General features: G+C 36.5%; 1 protein-coding gene across 3 annotated transcripts; it reads right to left on the minus strand.

Annotated features, from left to right (window-relative positions):
- Positions 1-1,321: 1,321 nt before the first annotated feature.
- On the minus strand, positions 1,322-15,959 carry LOC126821729 (uncharacterized). Of its 3 annotated transcripts, XR_007680469.2 has the most exons (5): positions 15,889-15,959; positions 12,247-13,713; positions 8,294-8,434; positions 6,796-6,881; positions 1,322-2,939 (listed from the first exon to the last, which is right to left on the minus strand). XR_007680469.2 is itself a non-coding variant. In XM_050550215.2 (2 exons), exon 2 carries the CDS (start codon positions 13,688-13,690, stop codon positions 12,224-12,226), a length of 1,467 nt encoding a protein of 488 aa, XP_050406172.1. In that variant the 5' UTR covers positions 13,691-13,713; positions 15,889-15,959; the 3' UTR covers positions 10,970-12,223. The 3 variants fall into 3 exon arrangements, 1 of the variants encoding a protein (XP_050406172.1); XR_007680471.2 differs by lacking the exons at positions 1,322-2,939; positions 15,889-15,959 and adding an exon at positions 15,352-15,538 and having other exon boundaries at positions 6,776-6,881; XM_050550215.2 differs by lacking the exons at positions 1,322-2,939; positions 6,796-6,881; positions 8,294-8,434 and having other exon boundaries at positions 10,970-13,713.
- Positions 15,960-20,931: the final 4,972 nt, after the last annotated feature.

The raw sequence follows: 20,931 nt of genomic DNA on the forward strand, positions 1-20,931 counted from the left end.
CGCTGAAAATCAATAGGCTTCTTCGTCTCAAGACAAATTGGCAGTCAACAGAGAGATTGTGTCGGACAATTTCTGTTATAGAGCCCTGTTTTCAGGGTTGTACATAAAGTCATGAAAATTAAATTAGGAGAAAGCCTGAAAATGTTAAAGTGCGTTTACACAATTAAACTTGTTTTCTCTTTAAAACAGACAATTAAGCCCTGCTACACATGGCTGCGATAAGCATGCGGTTCTCTGCTTGGTATCGCTCAGCGATAAATTTCAAGAAATTGACCTGTTTACATTACTCTACAATAAACGGTCTTGGAACTGTACCAGGCATGCCAAATGTGGAACTCTTCACAGAAACGTTAATTTCAGTCCCTATGCAAATACCAGGATGAAAACAATTATGGTGTTTTGATTTAGTTAGGGCAGCCATTTTAGCAGAACTGTCAAAGGTCACAGGGGAAAATGGTCATTGTTCATTTGGCACATGTGCAGTAATCCGTACTGAGAACCGTTCTCAGATCAAACAGCATTTACACTTCGAAAATATAACCATGATGTTGTGCCGTGACCCCCTCACTTCAGTGGGCCAAATTGGCACGGTACTCAATTCAGCACCGTTTATGTTTGACCCATTTCCTAAAAAATTAACCCTGCTTTAAAGTTTGTTAATGTAAACAGGGTTTTAGATCCACTAGAAGAAAGTGCAGTACTGGTGATAGTAAATCACACTGATCAGCAGTGAAAATTCGCTAGGCCGTCTCAAATTACTGATAAGAATGACATCGATGATGCGACTTAATGTGTCAAAAATATTAACCTTTTTCCTGCGCCAAATTAAATTCGAAAACATTTTTTTACGCATTAGAAAAATAAATAAAGACGTTTGAAGTATTTGTAGTTCAAAATATTTCATACTTAGTGTAAATGTGTATTAAAATGAGTAAAAGGCACCATTCAACGTCTTATGTAAACAATGCACGCATCATTGAGCCAATGATTGACGCCACGTGGTGTGACGTCACTTGTTGAAGCCAGTCATCTTTTACAGAGATATTAGCCAATGATTGACGCCACGTGATGTGACGTCACTTGTTGAAGCCAGTCATTTTTTACAGAGATATTAGGAGACTTTTGTAATCCTCTGCTAAAATAAATGACTCGATCATCATTTATCTAAATGTGAAGTTGATGACGGATCCCAAGAAATGTTGGCCCTTACTCTATGAATTGTAACAACAATGTAAGTAGGCGTTAAAACAATTGGGTTTATAGGAATTAATATCTTTTGACAGTGCCAATTCAAAAAAGAAAAACAAAAATAACCCACACATAACAGCATGATTAAAATCTATTTATGATTGATTTTTATAAACAAATAAAGGAAGATACTAGTGTAACACAGAAATTTAACAATTTACATCTAAATTCTCATCCTGGTGACAATAAAAATTATTATATTTAAGTCAGAATTAAGATTAAAAATATTTGATCATAATATTCAACAAACTACAGGGCAGTACAGCCTAGGCAAACAGTGTACTGATTTAAAAGAAAACATTACATAGATAATAAATGTTAAAATTTATTGCTTAACCTCGATCCAATTTCATAAGAACTTTACATTTTATTTAGTACATGTATATCAGAAAGACTGACTAAACAAATTTTTCCATAAATTTTGTATTCATTTTGTTGCTTTGTCATCTTATTTAACATACCTATAGATTTGTGTATGTGCAAATTATGCTTCAGTTTATATAATAGTGTGAGCTAATGTAGATCAATAACCATGAGCATTCAACTGAACTAATCCTAATAGGCTTCAAAAACTACATATATTATTTTCTAGACATTTTTTCCAGATGACATGTAAATAATAATATCTCTAGAACATTGTTTTTCTCAAAGCATTATAATAGACACATTCAAAGCATTATTATACCAATACAATTTAACATTGCAGTGATTTCGATTTTGAGAATACAACATACTTGAACATATGTATCACACAATAAAATTGTAACTATAGACAGTTATTAAATATTATACAACTCTTTAGAATTATAAGGCTGACCTTAAAAATATCTTTGTTTCGCCTAACGCGACCGACTAACTAAAACCACCCCCGACTTAAATTATTTTATTGCACTTTTCCACGATCTTTTTATTTTATTTTGTGCGTCAACCTGAAATATATCACAAGAGTTATTTCCCTTTACTATGGCTACGGTTTGATTCATTATTGAAACTGGTTGATCAAGACGATAGCGTCATAGGTGTCGCTTCTCAACAAAATGGTTGCAGACGAATACACGTCCATTCCCACGAAATGATTCTGCTTCTTTGTCTGTGGTGCGTAGTTTTAAACATAACGACGATATTATCAATATCCGTTTTCGAGAAAAATGAAGGCACAACCCGCACTATCGTTAAAAACGTGTTGAAGGAGTTTCACACTTCAAGTTCGTGGCAAATCGTGTGCGAGTCGGGCATCACGAAAAATTCCCGATGTCATTGATTTTTTTGCCAATTGAATAAAGAAGACGAATGTTTCCACCCGGAAAATTGTTAAGCTGTCAAATTAGCTCTTAAGTTTAATAAAAAGACTTTCAGTTCGTTACTTTTTACGTCAGAACCCAAATTCATTAAACAAAATTAATGAATCTGTAGTATACAGCTAATAAGTTTTCTGTTTTGATTTCTCTAACTTTAAAAAAAAAATCTGAAAAAAAAAACGACCTACCGACCCTTCTCCTCGATTGTGGGTCGGGTTTGGTGAAACAAAGATATTTTTAAGGTCAGCCTAAGAAGGAATCACACCATTCTTTTAAACACTTGTAAAAATCATTTTGTTGTTTAGGATTGGCGCCACATGTATCTTTTAACCAACACTTGAACATTTTCTCCTCCTTCTTCAGCAGTAAAAACTGCCCCAGTGAAGTGTGTGCCTAAAATAGAAAACAGTCGATTAGTATAAGACAGCCATGCAAAATGTGGAAATAAATCATCTTACACAAAAGGACATAAAGATGCCTTCACCATTTTATTGTGTTTACAAGTTTGAACAATTCTGTTAAAAACTGTTGCCCCCAACAGCAAAGTGGGGATTACCGGTACTCGCGGAGCGCTGATTATCGCCAAGGTTCGTCCCTCTTGACTGCAAATGCTTCACATCAAATTTAAACAATTCTGTTTAATAATATAGCCTCTATCACTTTCAAAAGAGGGGAGGGGGGAATAAGTCTGCAGTAAGCTGCATACTGACTGCAGGAGATTCCATTTACCATTGAAGCCCAAGTAAATTCCTTGAGTATACTCCAACTTTTCCATCCCTAGTCCCTACTGAAAGTTAAAATCTTTCAATGTTGTCACAACCGTTAGCCATTAGATCAATACATAAGTACACAAGATTAGTGCTCACTATGTCTGCTGGATCAGGGGGGTTCATAGGTAGCCGTCGCCAGACACTTAAAAGTCCACCCATCGACCATTGCTCGCCTCCGACAATGCAACCACACCACTGGAAGAGTTGCAGATCGGCCCCAACCTGGAGCGCCACCCGTAACAACCGCTGCTCAAGATCACCACATCCGACTACAGCATCTGGGCAACAGGTTCCTGCCAGCTACTGCTACTGCCAGGGAAACTGTTGGAACATGGCAATGTCAGATAAATCCCCAAACAGTCCGAAGGCGTCTGGCTGCTCTTGGTTTACGCTGCCGTCAACCTTATCAAGGTCAAATCCTTTTGCATCGTCATCGACTTGCCAGACAGCAATGGACCGCAAATCAGGGGTATCTGCACAACACACCATGGTGAAATGTCATCTTCTCAGATGAATCCTGATTCAACCTTGGTTTTCCTGATGGACGTCACTGTATCTACCAACATCGACATGAACGCTTTGCTCTAACTGCGTGCTAGAAAGGGAAGAACTTGGACGACAGGTTCTTACTCAAGCCATGTCACCACGAACTGTTGCAGAGTTGGCACAGGCACTCCAAAATCATTGGCAAACAATCCCACAGCGTGTAGTGAGACATCTGTGCCAGTCCATGCCAAGGTGACTTCAGGCAAGTGTAAGAGCTCAGGGTGGACATACCCGATACTGACTTCAGCTGACCCCTGCTTTGTTTCATAGTTCTCTGACGTTTCGGTTTTGTGCATTTGTAGTGAATTCTTTCATGAAATTATCCACAGATGCTTGTTATCTCGATTTTGTCAATTGTTATGTACATTTGTTAAAAGTTGTTCCATTAAATAAACTTTGAATCTGGCATAGCGTTTTTAATGGCTTTGAGTGTAGTTCACCACTCATCGTGATACTGCTCATCATATTCCCTGCTGTGCGACCAAACTGTGAATTGTTAACCAAGTAGCCATTTACATCCTTACTTGCAATATCTGTGACATGTGTCTTGTCCACAGTTTTGTTTGTGTGCAAAATTCGGTCCCCATGCACTTACTATTAACCTTTAATCAGACTCACCATATCAAAACCTTTATCTGCTAATTTTTATACGTCCACATTCATAATGTGAACGTATTATGCCGTCGCCCCTGTCTGTGTGTGTGTGTGTGTGTGTGTATGTATGTATGTGTGTGTGTGTGTCTGTGGTTCGCCTACAGGGCGCAATTCTTCATGGATTTTCTTCAAACTTGGTATACTTATTCCTTATACCCCAAGGAAGATCCCTATTGTTTTTGGTGCATGCCCGACCCCCCGGGGCAGAGCCACGCCCATTTCTAGTATTTGTTTGTTTGTCGTCTACAGGCCACATTTCTTAACTAATAATCTTGAAACTTTGCATACACATTCTTTGTACCCTAAGGAACATCCCTATCGTTTGGGGTGCATGCCCAACCCCCAGGGGCAGAGCCACGCCCATTTTCTTTTCGTGTGTCTTTGTGTCGCCTACAGGGCGCAATTCTTACTGGATTTTCTTCAAACTTGGTATACTTATTCCTTATACCCCAAGGAAGATCCCTATTGTTTTTGGTGCATGCCCGACCCCCAGGGGCAGAGCCACGCCCATTTCTAGTATTTGTTTGTTTGTCGTCTACAGGCCACATTTCTTAACTTATAATCTTGCATACACATTCTTTGTACCCTAAGGAACATCCCTATCGTTTGGGGTACATGCCCAACCCCCAGGGGCAGAGCCACGCCCATTTCCCATTTTCTTTTCGTGTGTCTTTGTGTCGCCTACAGGGCGCAATTCTTACTGGATTTTCTTCAAACTTGGTATACTTATTCCTTATACCCTAAGTATGACCCCTATTGTTTTTGGTGCATGCCCGACCCCCAGGGGCAGAGCCACGCCCATTCCTTATATTTATTTATTTGTTAGTCATCTACAGACCGCATTTCTTAACGTATCATCTTGAAACTATGCATACTTATTCTTTGTACCCCAAGGAACATCCCTATCGTTTGGGGTGCATGCCCGACCCCAGGGGCAGAGCCACGAACTTTTTCTTTTCTTTTTATGTCTGTGTGTCGCCTATAGGCCACAATTCTTATTCAATCGTCTTGAAAAATTTTCATATGAATTGCTTATACCCTAAGTATGATCCCTATTGTTTTTGGTGCATGCCCGACCCCCAGGGGCAGAACCACGCCCATTCCTTATATTTATTTATTTGTTTGTCATCTACAGACCGCATTTCTTAACGTATCAACTTTACATACTTATTCCTTATACCCTAAGGATGATCCCTATTGTTTTTAGTGCATGCTCGCCTCCCCGGGGCAGAGCCACCCCCATTTTTTGTATTTGTTTGTTTGTCGTCTACAGGCCACATTTCTTAACGTATCATCTTGAAACTTTGCATACTTATTCTTTGTACCCTAAGGAACATCCCTATCGTTTTGGGTGCATGCCCAACCCCCAGGGGCAAAGCCACGCCCATTTTCTTTTTTATGTCTGTGTGTCGCCTACAGGCCACAATTCTTAATCAATCGTCTTTAAATTTTTTCATATGAATTGCTTATACCCTAACGATGATCCCTATTGTTTTTTTACCTCCAGGGGCAGAGCCACGCCCATTTCCTTTTCTTTTTATGTCTGTGTGTCACCTACAGGCCACAATTCTTAATCAATCGTCTTGAAAAAATTTCATATGAATTGCTTATACCCTAACGATGATCCCTATTGTTTTTGGTGCATGCCCGACCGCCAGGGGCAGAGCCACGCCCATCCCTTATATTTACAGATCGCATTTCTTATCGTATCACCTTGAAACCTAGCATACATATTCCTTCTATCCTAAGGAACATCCCTATTATTTGTGGTGAATACCCAACCCCCAGGGGCAGAGCTACGCCCATTTTCTTTTTTTATGTCTGTGTGTCACTTGCAGACCGCATTTCTTAATCGATCATCTTGAAAACTTTTTTATACTTATTCCTTATAGCCTAAGGCTACTTTTTATACTTATTCCTTAATCCTAAGGCCGACCTCTATTATTATTTTTGGTGCATGCTCGACCCCTTGGGACAGAGCCACACCTAATGTTTGTGTGTCTTGTGTTTTGCCTACAGACCGCAATTCTTAACAGATTCTTTTGAAACTTTGCATACCTATTCGAAACGTCATTTTTTTGGAATAAAGACATCGATTGTTTTAAAATAAAAATTGTGTTCTGTTAATGTGAACGAAGTGTTAAACTGATAGCAGTCCTACAACCCAGTTTTATTTCACAGACCCTCAATGCAAACTGGACCATATCAAACAAAACAGGAATGTGGACGTATATTGCTGCGTTAGCGATGCTCTTGTTTACTATAGGCTTCACCAATACCTGATATTTCAGTTACAGCCTTTTCAACCATAGGTTCAGAAACAAAATTCTTGTGTTTTTGGGATGTAGAAGACATTGTTATTTATCTGAAAAATTATTTTATTTCATTAAATTTCAATGAACGGAAAAAGTTAATCAGAAATACAATATCGACTGTAATCTGATGTTCAGACTCACCCAGAAATCTTGAAACTATAGAATCAAAAAAATTATTACCATTATCAACCAGCGGTTGCCAGGCAAGATACACCCACATTTTGCAAGAGAGACAGAGAAGAATTGTTCAACAATATAAAAATATAAAAAATCGGCATGTACTTGTAGCCCTATTGAAAGTATTATAATATCATCGGTCGAGCTGGGTAAAATATTGATATAAATCGATTAGACATGCAAAAAAAGCACTATCAATAGAGGTATGTTGCTATCGATTATCGTTCTCTTCGTCTATTTTTTTGCGTAGGAGTCGACTTGATGTTTTCTGCGAGTTAATCCTTCATATCGGTCACATTAATTACTTCAAAGTCTCAATGTAGCATTTGAACAATACTTTAAATTGGGTTTGAAACAATTTTTGTTGAAACGCCATGTCGTGGAATTTGACAAATCGGAAATCTACCCGTATGTGTAAATAATTCAGAGTTTTTCCCTTTTCAGAATTTGTCTGCTCATTATTATAATAAAATACATCATAGCACTCATGGATGACAAAACATTTGTAATATTTGTTCATTTGGAATCAAGGCTACATGTACATTATATTAATAATAATAAACAATTTAAGAATTCATGATAACAAGCTCTTTATTAATTTTTCTACGCTTGTGGGATGCGAATCGACAACGAATTGTCCGCCACATTGACATTTGTCGCCTCACGTTTGCAATGTTTTGAATCGACTCATGTTCATTTTATTTTGGTTCCTCCACATAGGCCTATCAACAGTATTTCTTCATTCAGAACCAAGGCTATATTATTTTAAAAATAAACAACAATTTACATACGTATTATGCGACAGTTTATTACTAATTAGACGAACAAAAAATATCTATCGCAACATCATATGGTTTTGACTTTTAAACACGTACTCTAGTCTTGATTTTGATTGTGAAAATAAGTTTCTTTCGATACTATCGATCGACATTTTAATGCCAATTATCTTTATTTTAGTTTTAGAATAGTAATTAGTTGTCTATATCAGTATCTGAGTATCAAAAAACTGGGGAAAAGTACAGACAATTCAGTTAAGACAACATGTTGTTATATGAATGAAGCCGTAGGCGATTAAAAATGAAACTGAAAGAAGGGATGACTAAATCCGATGTCGAACATTCAACATAACTCATCATATCATGACATAACAAAATAAATAATAACATCCATGACCATAGTTTCCATGATTATTGATTATATATTCATTCAACTTACAGTGAGTAATTACACCCATTACCGCTTAACTTAATGGGTAAAATTAAAATACTCGTAGTATCATACTTACCTTTTTCGGAGAAAATGTTGTGAAAACGTGTCTCAGATGACAGATGTGTTTGTGTTTGTATTTATAGCCAAAATTGGAGAACTGTAGTTTCACTATGCAAACTGATTTTGTTTATATATGCCGGTAGCCTGTGTAAGGTCTCTAAAAATAAAATAATTATGACAAATTAAATACCGGTGGCTGTAGCAATCTATTGTATAGTCACAAATCTCTCAATACAGCAAATGATATAATTATTGGTTGAATTAGTTAAGCGGTCTTTTCTCTAACTGTTAACGGTCCATTCTTATCGTTACATGGCTTTTAGTGCTCCAACCGTTTTGGACTCGAAATTTAAAATGTCTTTACCTTGCAAAGAATTAATTAAGACTGCCTCTATTTAAAAGTGAGATTATGCACAGTTATAGTACAATCTGTATGAATTTTATAGGCGTCATTAAGATTAGTGAAATGAAGACGCCTACTGAACTTCAGCAAATGTCGTTAACAATGTCTAGAGTTATGGCCCTAATTGTTTCACTTTGTTGAACCTTGTGAACGGTTTAGCGACAAAAGTTATAATCCGATCTGTATGAAATTTATATACTTCATTTAAATTAGTGAAACTTTGTTGGACTTTGTGAATGCTCAAATGACAAAAGTTGTCATCCGATCCTATGTGAAATTTACATGCATCATTTAAATTAGTGAAATACTTAATTACTTCTAGAGTTATAGCCCTTGTTTCGTTTTGTGAATGCTCAAACGATGAAAATTATAATCTGATCTGTATGAAATTGTCTTGTAAAAGACATTATTACCTACAAAAGAAAAGATATGTGACAACACTTGTCGACCGCTCGGACGATTTAGCTGCTGTGGGCGTATGTTTCATTGCCTGGCAACCTATCTTTTTTTAATTGGGGTCACTATAACCCAGTAAGGAAATTGCAATTACTGTTCAGGTCAAAATAAGGAACAAAACAATTTAACTAATGGCTGGTTTTCATTTTGTAGAGAAGTCATACCTCACACAATTAAATTGAATGAGTATGGGTTGACGCATAAAAAGATTTATAAAACTAAGACATAGACAGACAGCCACTAGATTCTTGTTGGTTTTCATTTTGTAGAGAATTCATATCTCACGCACTTAAATTGAATGAGTCATGGGTTGATACATAAAAAGATTTATAAAACCAAGACAGCTAGCTGGTTCTGTGTGAAAACAAAATATCACCAGATCACTTGTGATAGGAAAGTTACTATTGCATCATTTGGCTAAGTAACTAATCATTATAATTAATTACGTCATATTTGACCAATTAGATAATTGAAAACTGAAACCCAAGGGTAGAAAACCATCAGAGCTCTGGGCAATAGACAGACAGCCGCTAGATTCTTAGAGAGAGATATTATGTTAAGAGATACAGTTGAGGTTGAAGAGACACCATCTGGATTCAGAATGCTCTGTTAGGTCGTAGGAGAGCCATATGATATAGTGTGTTCCGTTAGTAAACTCGATCTGCGAATTAAAGAGGTGCAGAGAAAGACATGTTAATTTTAAGCATTGTAATGTAACCTATGCTTGCAACCTATGTATCCAGTGCTTGATATAAAATGTTAAAATGAACTGCTGCATTGATGTACCTAGTAGACAAACTTCTTAACTACTGAGATAGTAAGAAGAAAATACAAAATGTAAAAAAGGGTCCCAGCCATAAGAAGAGAATGAAAAATAAAACCAAAGACAATACTAGACGATCACATGGGTATTAAAATATGTAGCAGAAGAGAGTATGCGCCACCCGTCGGCTGTAGGGAGATTTCCTGTGTACTTTCTATATCTAACCAGCGACCTTTCTACATCTAACCAGTGACGTATAGCAATGCTTAGTATTTCAGAGGGCCGTCAAGTGTCAAGAACAACATGTATAGTCATTCAGATAGGTTCCGTGTGCACATTGCCATGCAGATGAAAGATCCCTTGGTCAAAATTTCCCCATAGCATACTGTATGGCATATGCCCGTCTTCATTAGCCCAGTCGGAGCAGAACAGTAGGACGTTTAAAACTCCATTTCATTTCCTACTATTACTGATACCTGCTTGTGTGCCATCCTGAGTGTGTGCCATAGGCCTATTCATATGTTACTTGGTAAAATTGGCATTTATCATTGGGTTGTCTTGCATGTGTGCTAGCATGTATACATAACAGAATATCCTTAAAAAAATTGTAGATTCATTTGTATATTTTATTGGGCAACAGTTGTATTTTCGTCAGGAACTTTGAATATATTTTCCAATCAATGGTTATTTTTAAATTTTGTTGATTATCGAAATCCTAATAATCATCAAATTATATATTTTTAAATATATAATTTGATGATTATTTTATTAAAATTTAGTTTCAAAGTGTTCAGTTTGGTGACTGAGTGCTTTCTAATACCATCTAAAAAGGATGTAGTTTTTGTTCACCAAACGTGCTCATTAACCATAAACAAGTCCAGTAACTTACATGAATGAATAAATGAATGAATGAAATGGGGTTTAACATAGGAACTTTGAATATATTTTCCAGTCAATGGTTATTTTTAAATTTTGTTGATATTCGAAATCCTAATTATCATCAAATTATATATTTAACACTATTTTAATAAATTTAGTTCAAAAGTGTTCAGTTTGGTGACTGAGTGCTTTCTAATACCATCTAAAAAGGATGTAGTTTTTGTTCACCAAACATGCTCATTAACCATAAACAAGTCCAGTAACTTACATGAATGAATGAATGAATGAATGAATGAATGAAATTGGGTTTAACATCCTATTATTCTGCTCTAATCGGGCTAATGAAAAGGGGCGTATGCCATGCAGTGTATTTTTAATTCAATCTGAAGGACTAGGCACTGTTCCTTGTCAGACCTCCTGCTCTGCACCGCAGACAAGGGGAAACCAGGCTGGAAAATCATGAGGAACTTTCTCGGATAACACAAGGATCGAACTAGGGACCTCGAGGCTAGCAGGCTACTGCCTACGCACTGAGCCACCGCATCTTCCCAATAACTTACAAATGAAATTGAATTGAGTTTAACGTACTAACTTCTGCTCCAACTGAGCTAATGAAGAGGGGGTCAGTAGTTAGGTCGCTGTTATAGATATTTTGCACTTGATGACCCCTGTGACCGAGTTCTTGATGACCCCTGTGACCTAGTTCAAGGTGACCTGATGACCCAGTTCGCGGTGACCCAGACGACTTGACCTAGTTCATCGTAACCTTGCACTGAATGACTTTGTTGAGGCCATTGCACTATGACGTTGTGACCCCTGGGGAAAGAGAGGGCGTGCGCGCGCGGGGAAAAGGAGAGAGAGAGAGAGAGAGAGAGAGAAATGGGGTTTAACGTCCACTCGACACAAACTAGGTCATATCAGGACTAACACATGGTTGAACTTTATTTCAATAATTCGCTTGTGCATAGGGGTCTTTAGCAGTGGGAGGAAACCGGAGAAAACCCATGAGGTTGGACAGACGACCCTACTCCTTGTCACGTTCAACCGGGGATTCGAAAAAACCACGCCAGTTGACTCAATGACAGGCTTTATGATACAGCGCGCACGTGCTAACCATTCGGCCATTCAACCCCCTTTTAAATCTTTCGAAAATTGAACTCTATGGAGTGAGTGTGCGTAAGGTAATCTACATTTATGGATGAAAATCAGCCAAGAATTGAATTATGTAAAAAAAAAAGTAGGATTGCATGTTTGTTTATCAATAATTGTATTATCATTTAGGAACAACTTTTGCAAAAACAATCAAAAACAATTTACCCCAATATTAATTAAGCCTGAAAAATTGCTTAAGAAAGTAACTCTGGCTTTGGACAAATGGACAGGGGTGACAACAATATAAACCACATTAAACATATGGACCTACATGTATAAAAATGTTTAATGTTTTAATAGGTGTGCATATTTGTACCTTTGATTCTGATTAAAAACAATTCATCAAATACTCTGGGGGCTAAATTCATAGACACTTTGCCAATCATTGCAAAGGAGGACAAAATAGCACATATTCGTTCAACTCCAAGATCCTCGAAAGCTTCATCTAACACTGATTCTACTTTGAAAAGAAACTCTGTTGGTTCATTTGGCAAATAATTTAAATGTCCAAAGCATCTGAGAATAGTCAACAACTGTAATGGTGTATATTCCTGTCCATGCTGTTTAAAATGTGATGCAGCCGCGTCTAAAATAACAGGTGATAAATACTTTTTTGTACGACACAACTGCACAATTAGTGCCAATAGGTTGACATCAATTTTGTCTATTTTTGCAGCAACGTACTTCTCTAGTGTATCAAAGAAATGTAAAACAGGATGCTTTAAACGATTGTATGCTGTCAACATAACCATTAAATCAATTTCTCTTACAGCATGAACATTTACAGAAAACCAACGAGCAAGCCTTGAGAAGAGTCTATTGTCATGATAATTGAGCTGGATTAAAGATGTTACAACGGAAGCAAAATCTTCCCCTTTCAGTTTCCACCAAAATACAGCAATCTGATTTCCAATCAATTTTATGTAGTGTTCATGTTTTATAGATCTGGGATATAATCGTAAGACTTTTGCAACATTTGTCTCAGAAATGTCCTTATACCGATTACCAATGTGAATCCACAAATATTTGTGTAATTGTCGTTGTCTTTTGTCTTTATGTGGAGTATGTAAAATTTCAGCGAGGAGACATAGTTCATCAATGGAAAATCTACCGTCACCTATCCTCTGTTCAATTTCTTGCACAACAGAAGAAAAACATCTGTCTAATATGCCTTCTGATCGTTTCGAACACTGAAATACTGCTATTAACGTGTCTTTTGTTAATGTACAAATCTCATTACTTACAGTGTCACACAATTCATTCATTATAGCTTTGTGAATAAATGAATGTAAGTCATCTAAACCTTTATTGTCATTTTGTAACTGACAAATTTTAAAAAGTGCATTAGTTGCAGAAAGCACATTCACAAAATCGGATGGAATCTCAAGAAGCTGAAAGATCTGTTTTACTGAGGCACACTCTTGAATATGTGACTTGAACTGTTTGTCTTCTTGAGATTCATGCTTCATAGTCTTTTCTGACTGGGTATTACCCGTATCAGTAAAAGGAAATGTTGATCTGTCTGAATGTCGTATAATAATAGGTAACTCATCAATATCCAGACCATCTTGTAATAATAAGGTAGAAACACTTAAAATCTTCTTGTCACTGGATGATGCCGTGGAGAAATGTCTTTGATCTTTGATTATATCCCATTGACCAGTGGATGTGACATTACAACAAGAATGCTTGAGCTGTCGGACAAACTTCAGTTTCTTGAACAAATGATGTGACAATACTCTTCTAGTAATCTGATTCATTTTCTTACTTATTTTTATCAGTTCTAAAAACAAGATAAATATGTTAAGATACATACATATAACTAAACAATTTCTATATAACCTAATATAATATTTCCTGGATGAAAAGCAGGAAAAATCAATGGGCTCATCCTCAAACTGGGGGATCACGGTGGCTAAGTGTGTAAGGCGCTGGCTCGCTAGCCTGGAGGTCGGGTGTTCGATCCCTCCATTGGCCGAGAAAGTTCATCCAGATTTTCCGGCGTGGTTTCCCCTTGTCAGTGATGCAGGACGGAGGGCCTGACAAGGACAGCTGTCTAGTCATTCGGATGAGACGAAAAACCGAGGTCCCGTGTACACATTGGCGTTCACGTAAAAGATCCCTTGACAGTTGGAATTCGATATAAGAGTAGGCCGTAGTGCCGCTGTCCGGGCAAAATTTCCCTCATAGCACACTGTATGGCGTATGCCTGTCTTCATTAGCCCAGTTCGGAGCAAAACAGTAGGACGTTAAACCCCATTTCATTTCATTTCATCCTCTAACTGCTAAATGGAAGGTCACAGATTGATAAATATGGATAAGGTTCATCCTCTCATGACCCCAATGAGACTCCATACCAGTTGTGACAATGAAGAGAAAAGAGAGAGAGAGAGGGGTTTAACCTCCATGCGATATAAACTACTAGGTCATTTTGGACCTAACACATGGTTCAATTTTTTTTCAATAATTCGCTTGCGTGTAGGGGTCTTTAGCAGTTGGAGGACCCGGAGAAAACCCACAAGGTTGGACAGGCAGCCCTACTCCTTGTCAAGAACAACCGGGGAATCAAAACCATGCCAGTTGACTCAATGACGGACCTTATTAGCATGTGCTAACCGGTCATCCAATCCCTCCACAATGAATAGTAATTGATATCGCCATTTGTACTCCAATACTAAAGTAATCAAAAAATAATAATGTACTAGGCTCAGGCTATTGCTATGCCAAAGTTTCATTAGAAGATTCTCATTACTCAACCTATCCGATTGGTTTTGTCAATGATGTGATCCCAAGGCTGTTTCGATTCAGATTGACAAGGTTTTAGAAGTGTTTTTTTTAATAAATCGAAACCTCTAAGGTAGTAAAAGTACATGTACTAAAAAAAAATAAGATAGTAATATACATGTACTAATTAAGATACAATGTAGATGGCTCAGACAGTAATTAAACATACCACAGCACACATGCTGCTTTAAAGGGACAATAACACTCTTGCTGGCTCGACAGCTCCAGAAAATAAAAAAATAGCCTTATTCTAAGTACTAGATGTGTTAGTGTCTTACCTGTTGTGTAAATTATCCATTAAATCCTATTTTACTTGTCCAGAGGGTTCAAAAATATTTTTAAATCCAAGTCACATTTGAAAAGCTTTACGTCAGGCTTTTCAAATCATTTAGTTGAATTTTTCCAATTTTTTAAATTTGGTGTGTTAAGATGAAATTTATATCACCAATTAATTGGAATATTGTAAAATAGTACAATTTGTTGACCAGAATTGGCAGAATAAAGATTGGGACATATTATAAATTCAGTTACAACAAGATCGAGTGGTATTGAGCCTTTAAAGTACATGTACAATGAGCCATGACAACATGTATGTCGAGTTTGTTGTACACACTGTAACAAAAATAAGACTATTTACTTATTTAGATTTACTAAACTTTGTCTCGTTTGATTTTGGGTGATGTACATGTCATGAGGTACGTAATAAAAGTTGGCATTTTCTTGGATAAACTATAACTCATTAACTGCGACTGCGTAAATGTACTGGCATGATTTACAGTTGAATAAAGTGAAATTCGCAAGAACATAATATACATTTTTATACACAAATGCTACAATGATATATTCGTATACATTACATAATTGTAGAAGAGAGAGAGAGAAATGGGGTTTAACGTCCACTCGACACAAACTAGGTCATTTCGGGACTAACATATGGTTTAATTTTATTTCCATAATTCGCTTGCGCGTAGGGGTCTTTAGCAGTGGGAGGAAACCGGAGGACCCGGAGAAAACCCACGAGGTTGGACAGGCGACCCTACTCCTTGCCACGTACAACCGGGGATTCGAAACCACGCCAGTCGACTCAATGACAGACTTTGTGATACAGCGCGCGCACGCTAACCATTCAGCCATCCAACCCCCCAATTGTAGAAGAAATAACACAACTACCTACCTTCTTTTCCACATGTAATTGTTTACGTGATGACAGCGCACCCTACTATTATATAAAGGTGAAGGTTAAAATACAATCTCCGTGCAGTATAACACGTCTGGAGGCTCCGACTTTTGCTGGTCTCCCTCGTTAGATCGAGGGCCTAATTATGTCATAAAGTTCATGGTGGGTCACTGAACAAAAATAGCAGTAAACAAATGCAGCAACAGTTGGTGCTAGAATACACGATGAGTAACATCCAACAACATTTTTTATTCCATGATAATACAAAATATATTATTCTTATCCAACTGGACAAAGTCTTATGATCTGCGACATCATTGGAGAATGCTATAATAATCAGAGATTGCAGAACGAACAAGGACTAGAAACCGGAGGATGCCACTTCGGGCATTGTTAAGGTGAGAGCATTCAAACGGAATCCCGGACATATGTACGCCGTATACCGTTACTTAGGTAGCTAGATAGTGTGGTTATGTTATTTTAGAGATCGATAAATTATCAAAGACCCCAGTGTTTAAAAACCTAATGGCTTACAGTATAGTACTGGTGAGCCGTGGGTCGTGTTAAGGGCGTAGTTTTGCTGTATCACTGGTGATTCGACATCAACAATAACAAACCAATATTATTTCCAACTATAGTATATTATAAACTAAATAAATGTCATACAAAACAGGAAAATGTTCAGAGAAAAGTACAGTTCACGGTTTGATCACATCACACAAATGACCAAGTAAAAGGTCTAAATTCACCTTATAAAAGATTCACCATACATATTCATTCACACAGAATATATATTGAGTTCACAATTCACCGTTATAATAAAGGAAAGTTGAGTGTCAACATCAAATTCATCGTGAAAAACGATATCAAAACCCCCATTACACACACACACACACGAGGGCTTGGCTCACCGGTCACCATGCGTCTGCTTTCACATCCTATAATAGTCAATCACCTAGCAATACGCGCTTCCACTCAGACACACTCGAACATCAAGACTCTCATTTACCGATTTTGAACATAACATAACCGGCCCCTATCGAATTATACATAATGAGATACAAATACTTATATGTTCAAATATAAACAAATAATGAATCATCATTATTAACTTAAAACTAAATTCAAATATTAATACCTTTAACACAAAATGTTACACTAAATATGAATACTGTAGTTAATAATAATAATAACTAGATATTATTTTACACTTAAGAACATGTATAACATCTTATCACCATCACACAAATACTGAGTTATTTTAATATATCATATTAAAGTCTGTCACACTTGACCTTTAAATAAACTACAAAATACTAATAGCATAATTCAAATTCTGATTCTAATTACATGTAAGTTATAGTCACCAAATCCACATTACACCTTTCACCAAAGACATTTACTTGTATGTATATGTATAAATATAACTAATACTAGTAATGATTACAATTACACCACTAATTTTCTTGTTCTAACAAGAGACACAACTTATCAATTGGTCTTACTAAAAAACCAGTCTGTGTTTTCAATTTGACACTTCTTACCAATCCAAGCTTATTTGGATAAGTTTCAACTACTTTACCCATAGTCCAAGAAGCTCTTGGCGACATACTATCGACAACTAAGACAATATCACCTATTGCAATATTCTTAAGGGGTTTTAACCATTTTTGGCGTTTCTGAAGGGAGGGTAAATATTCTTTAGTCCAACGTTTCCAGAACAAGTCTGACAGGTATTGTACCTGTCGCCACCGTCTTTTAGCATAAAGATCTCTGTCACTAAAAGTACCTATGGGAAATAATACATTATTATCATACAATAATATGGAATTTGGGGTAATTACATCTAAATCATTAGGATTGTCTGAAGTTTTGGTAAGTGGACGACTGTTAATTATAGCCTCTACTTCACACATGAAAGTTCGCAATTGTTCTTCACTTTGACACGTTTTTAAATACTGATCACATAAAATAGCTTGTAAAATCTTTCTTATGGTACGAATTTGTCTTTCCCATATGCCACCAAAATGGGATGCGGCAGGAGGGTTAAAGTTCCATTTGAAACTATATCTAGCAGAGAAATGATTTAACACATTTTGATCTAACTGTTGTAATGAAGATTTCAATTCTTTGTTTGCAGCGATAAGATTGGTCCCATTATCAGAAAATATTTCAACTGGATAACCTCGTCGAGCAATAAATCAGCGAATTGCACTTACACACGAATCAGTGTCCAACGTGTCTGCCACCTCTATATGTATTGCACGAGAAGCGAGACAGGTGAATATTACACCATATTTCTTCCTCACCGAACGACCTACTTTTACACAAAACGGGCCAAAATAATCTATGCCCACTCTACTAAATGGTTTCTCATCCGGAATAAGTCTTGACACTGGAATGTCTGCCATTTTCTGTTCACATACACGGGAATTAGATTTTCGACATGTCACACAATTTCTAATGAAGTTTTTCACTAGAAGTCCAGCTTTTATTATCCAAAATTTTTGTCTAAGTTCTGATACAGTATGATTCATACCTTGATGTCCTACAACTTTGTGAATATGTTTCACAATTAACCACGAAATATGACAATTTTTGGGTAATATTATTTGGTGCTTAGCATTATAAGGAATATTACTATTTCGTAATCGACCACCGACGCGTAAAAGATTGTCCTTTAATATGGGATCTAAACTGGAAATATCACTATTCGATGTCACACACTTCTCACTGCTGTCGTTCTTAAGGACATCTATTTCCTTTGAATTACATGAGTTTTGAACATATCTTAAAATTACACTTTCTGAATTGACAATTTCTTCATGAGATAAGGAATGTTTACACAAATCATCGGGTATTGACTGTTTCTTTGCTTTAAGTTTAAGAATCGCCTTTAAGCGCATCCACCACGACACGCAACGTTTTAGTTTAACCCAATCAGAGTACTTCTGAAATAACTGAGTCACACAGTCATTTTCACATTTCACACTGTTCACCTTGATTTCATTGTCACAAGTCTCATTATTTACATTGTAATTTTCAGGCCACTCTGTTTCAGGATTATGTAGAAACTCTGGTGCTTCAAGCCACCTTTTACTTGAGAGTTCAGTTGCACCAAGTCCTCTTGAACAATAATCTGCAGGGTTCATTTTAGACGGAACGTATCTCCAATCACTAACATTGGATCCATCACGTATAACAGCGATTCTGTTACTCACAAATACTGGATATCGCGACGTATTATTGTTTACATATTTCAGCACTGTTTGACTGTCAGTCCAAAATATTTCACGGTCTATTGGAATTGAGAATTCACGATTCAACATAGTATTTATTCTTACAAGAGAAGTTGCTGCAGAAAGCTCTAACTTCACAATAGTGTGGGGCTTTAAGGGTGCCACACGCGATCTAGCTAACACAAAAGCGGTATGCACACTACCACTGTCATTTAAGAATCGTATATATGTCACTGTACCATAACCGTCCTGACTTGCATCAGCAAAATGGTGTAATTGAGTATTTACAATGTTGCCAAAATTATAAGGCTTAAGACACCTTTGTATTCTTAATTGTTCTAAATTACTTAATTGACTAAGCCATTCACACCACTTAATATTCCATTCAGAAGGAATGGGTTCATCCCATGTTAATTTTGCACGACATAAGTTTTGCAATATAATTTTAGCCTTTAAAATAAATGGGGAGGCAATACCAAAAGGATCGAAAATAGAACTCATTACAGACAAAATATTACGTCTAGTTGCTAATGAACTTAAAATTTCAACCTTAAATTCAATTATATCACTTTCCACACACCACTGCACACCTAATGCTCTTTTAACAGGTAAATCATTACATAAATCTAAATCTCTCACTTCTTCAATACGATCTTGCTCAGGAATACAATTTAACAATTTACGACTATTACTTATCCATTTAGTTAATCTAAAACCACCTTTAGATAAGAGTTCACAAACATCACGAATAAGTGAAATACCTATAATTTCATCACTAACTGACTTTAGAAAATCATCTACATAAAAATCATTAAGTATATTATCAATGACAAACGGATTATAATCATTTTGATTATCTAATGCTACTTTCTTTAAAGCATAATTTGCACATGCAGGGGAACTGGTCGCACCAAAAACGTGTACAAGCATCCTATATTCACATAAGGGTTTTGTCAAATCTCCCTTTGGCCACCATAAATAACGTAACATGTCACAATCAGATTTAGCTACCCTAACTTGGTAGAACATGGATTCTATGTCGGCCATGACTGCAAATAATTCTTGTCGCCAACGTATCAATACACTTAAAAGTCTATTAGTTAGGTCTGGACCTTGTAACAAGTGGTTGTTTAAAGAGAAATTATCATATACAATTGGACAATTAAAGACTATTCTTACTTTATCATGTTTTTTAGGGTGTTTGACAGAGTGATGGGGAATATACCATAATCGTTTATCTAAACCATTAATATCATAAATAGGAACATGTTCACAATAATTTTTGGATTCTAAATCATTCATAAACTTAGTATATTCACAATGAAGCTTATCATTTACTAACAATTTTTTCTTAAGTTTTTCAGCATACATTTCAGCTTGTAATTTGTTATTAGGTACATTTACATTTTTATTTCTTAATGGTAATTCTAATTCATAATGTCCATCTACAAGTTTTGCAGATTTATCCATAATATCTATAAATTGTTTATCTTCAATGGAATAATTCACTTGATCATCATTAAGGCGCTCAGCAAATTCTAAATCAAAATAAGACTTGACTTGTTTTTCTAATCGCGAGTCAAGTTGACAAAAGTTAACACTGAAACTGTTTACATTACTTAATTTTCCTGGGAGTCCATATAATAACCAACCGAGAGGAGATTTAATTGCATACGGTTCTCCGATATCACCAATCGCAACTTCAAGAGGCATTGTAGCTGCGGGCATATTACTACCAATCATTAATGTTACTTCTGGAATGCAAAATTCTCCACTCAATTCAGACACCTGTACATGACGC

This window comes from Patella vulgata, chromosome 5 (assembly GCF_932274485.2).
Source record: "Patella vulgata chromosome 5, xgPatVulg1.2, whole genome shotgun sequence".
Lineage (NCBI taxonomy): Eukaryota > Metazoa > Mollusca > Gastropoda > Patellidae > Patella > Patella vulgata.

Coding starts and splice junctions, on each gene's coding strand:
- LOC126821729 (XM_050550215.2), bottom strand. CDS start 13,690: ATGAATCAGATTACTAGAAGAGTATTGTCACATCATTTGTTCAAGAAA.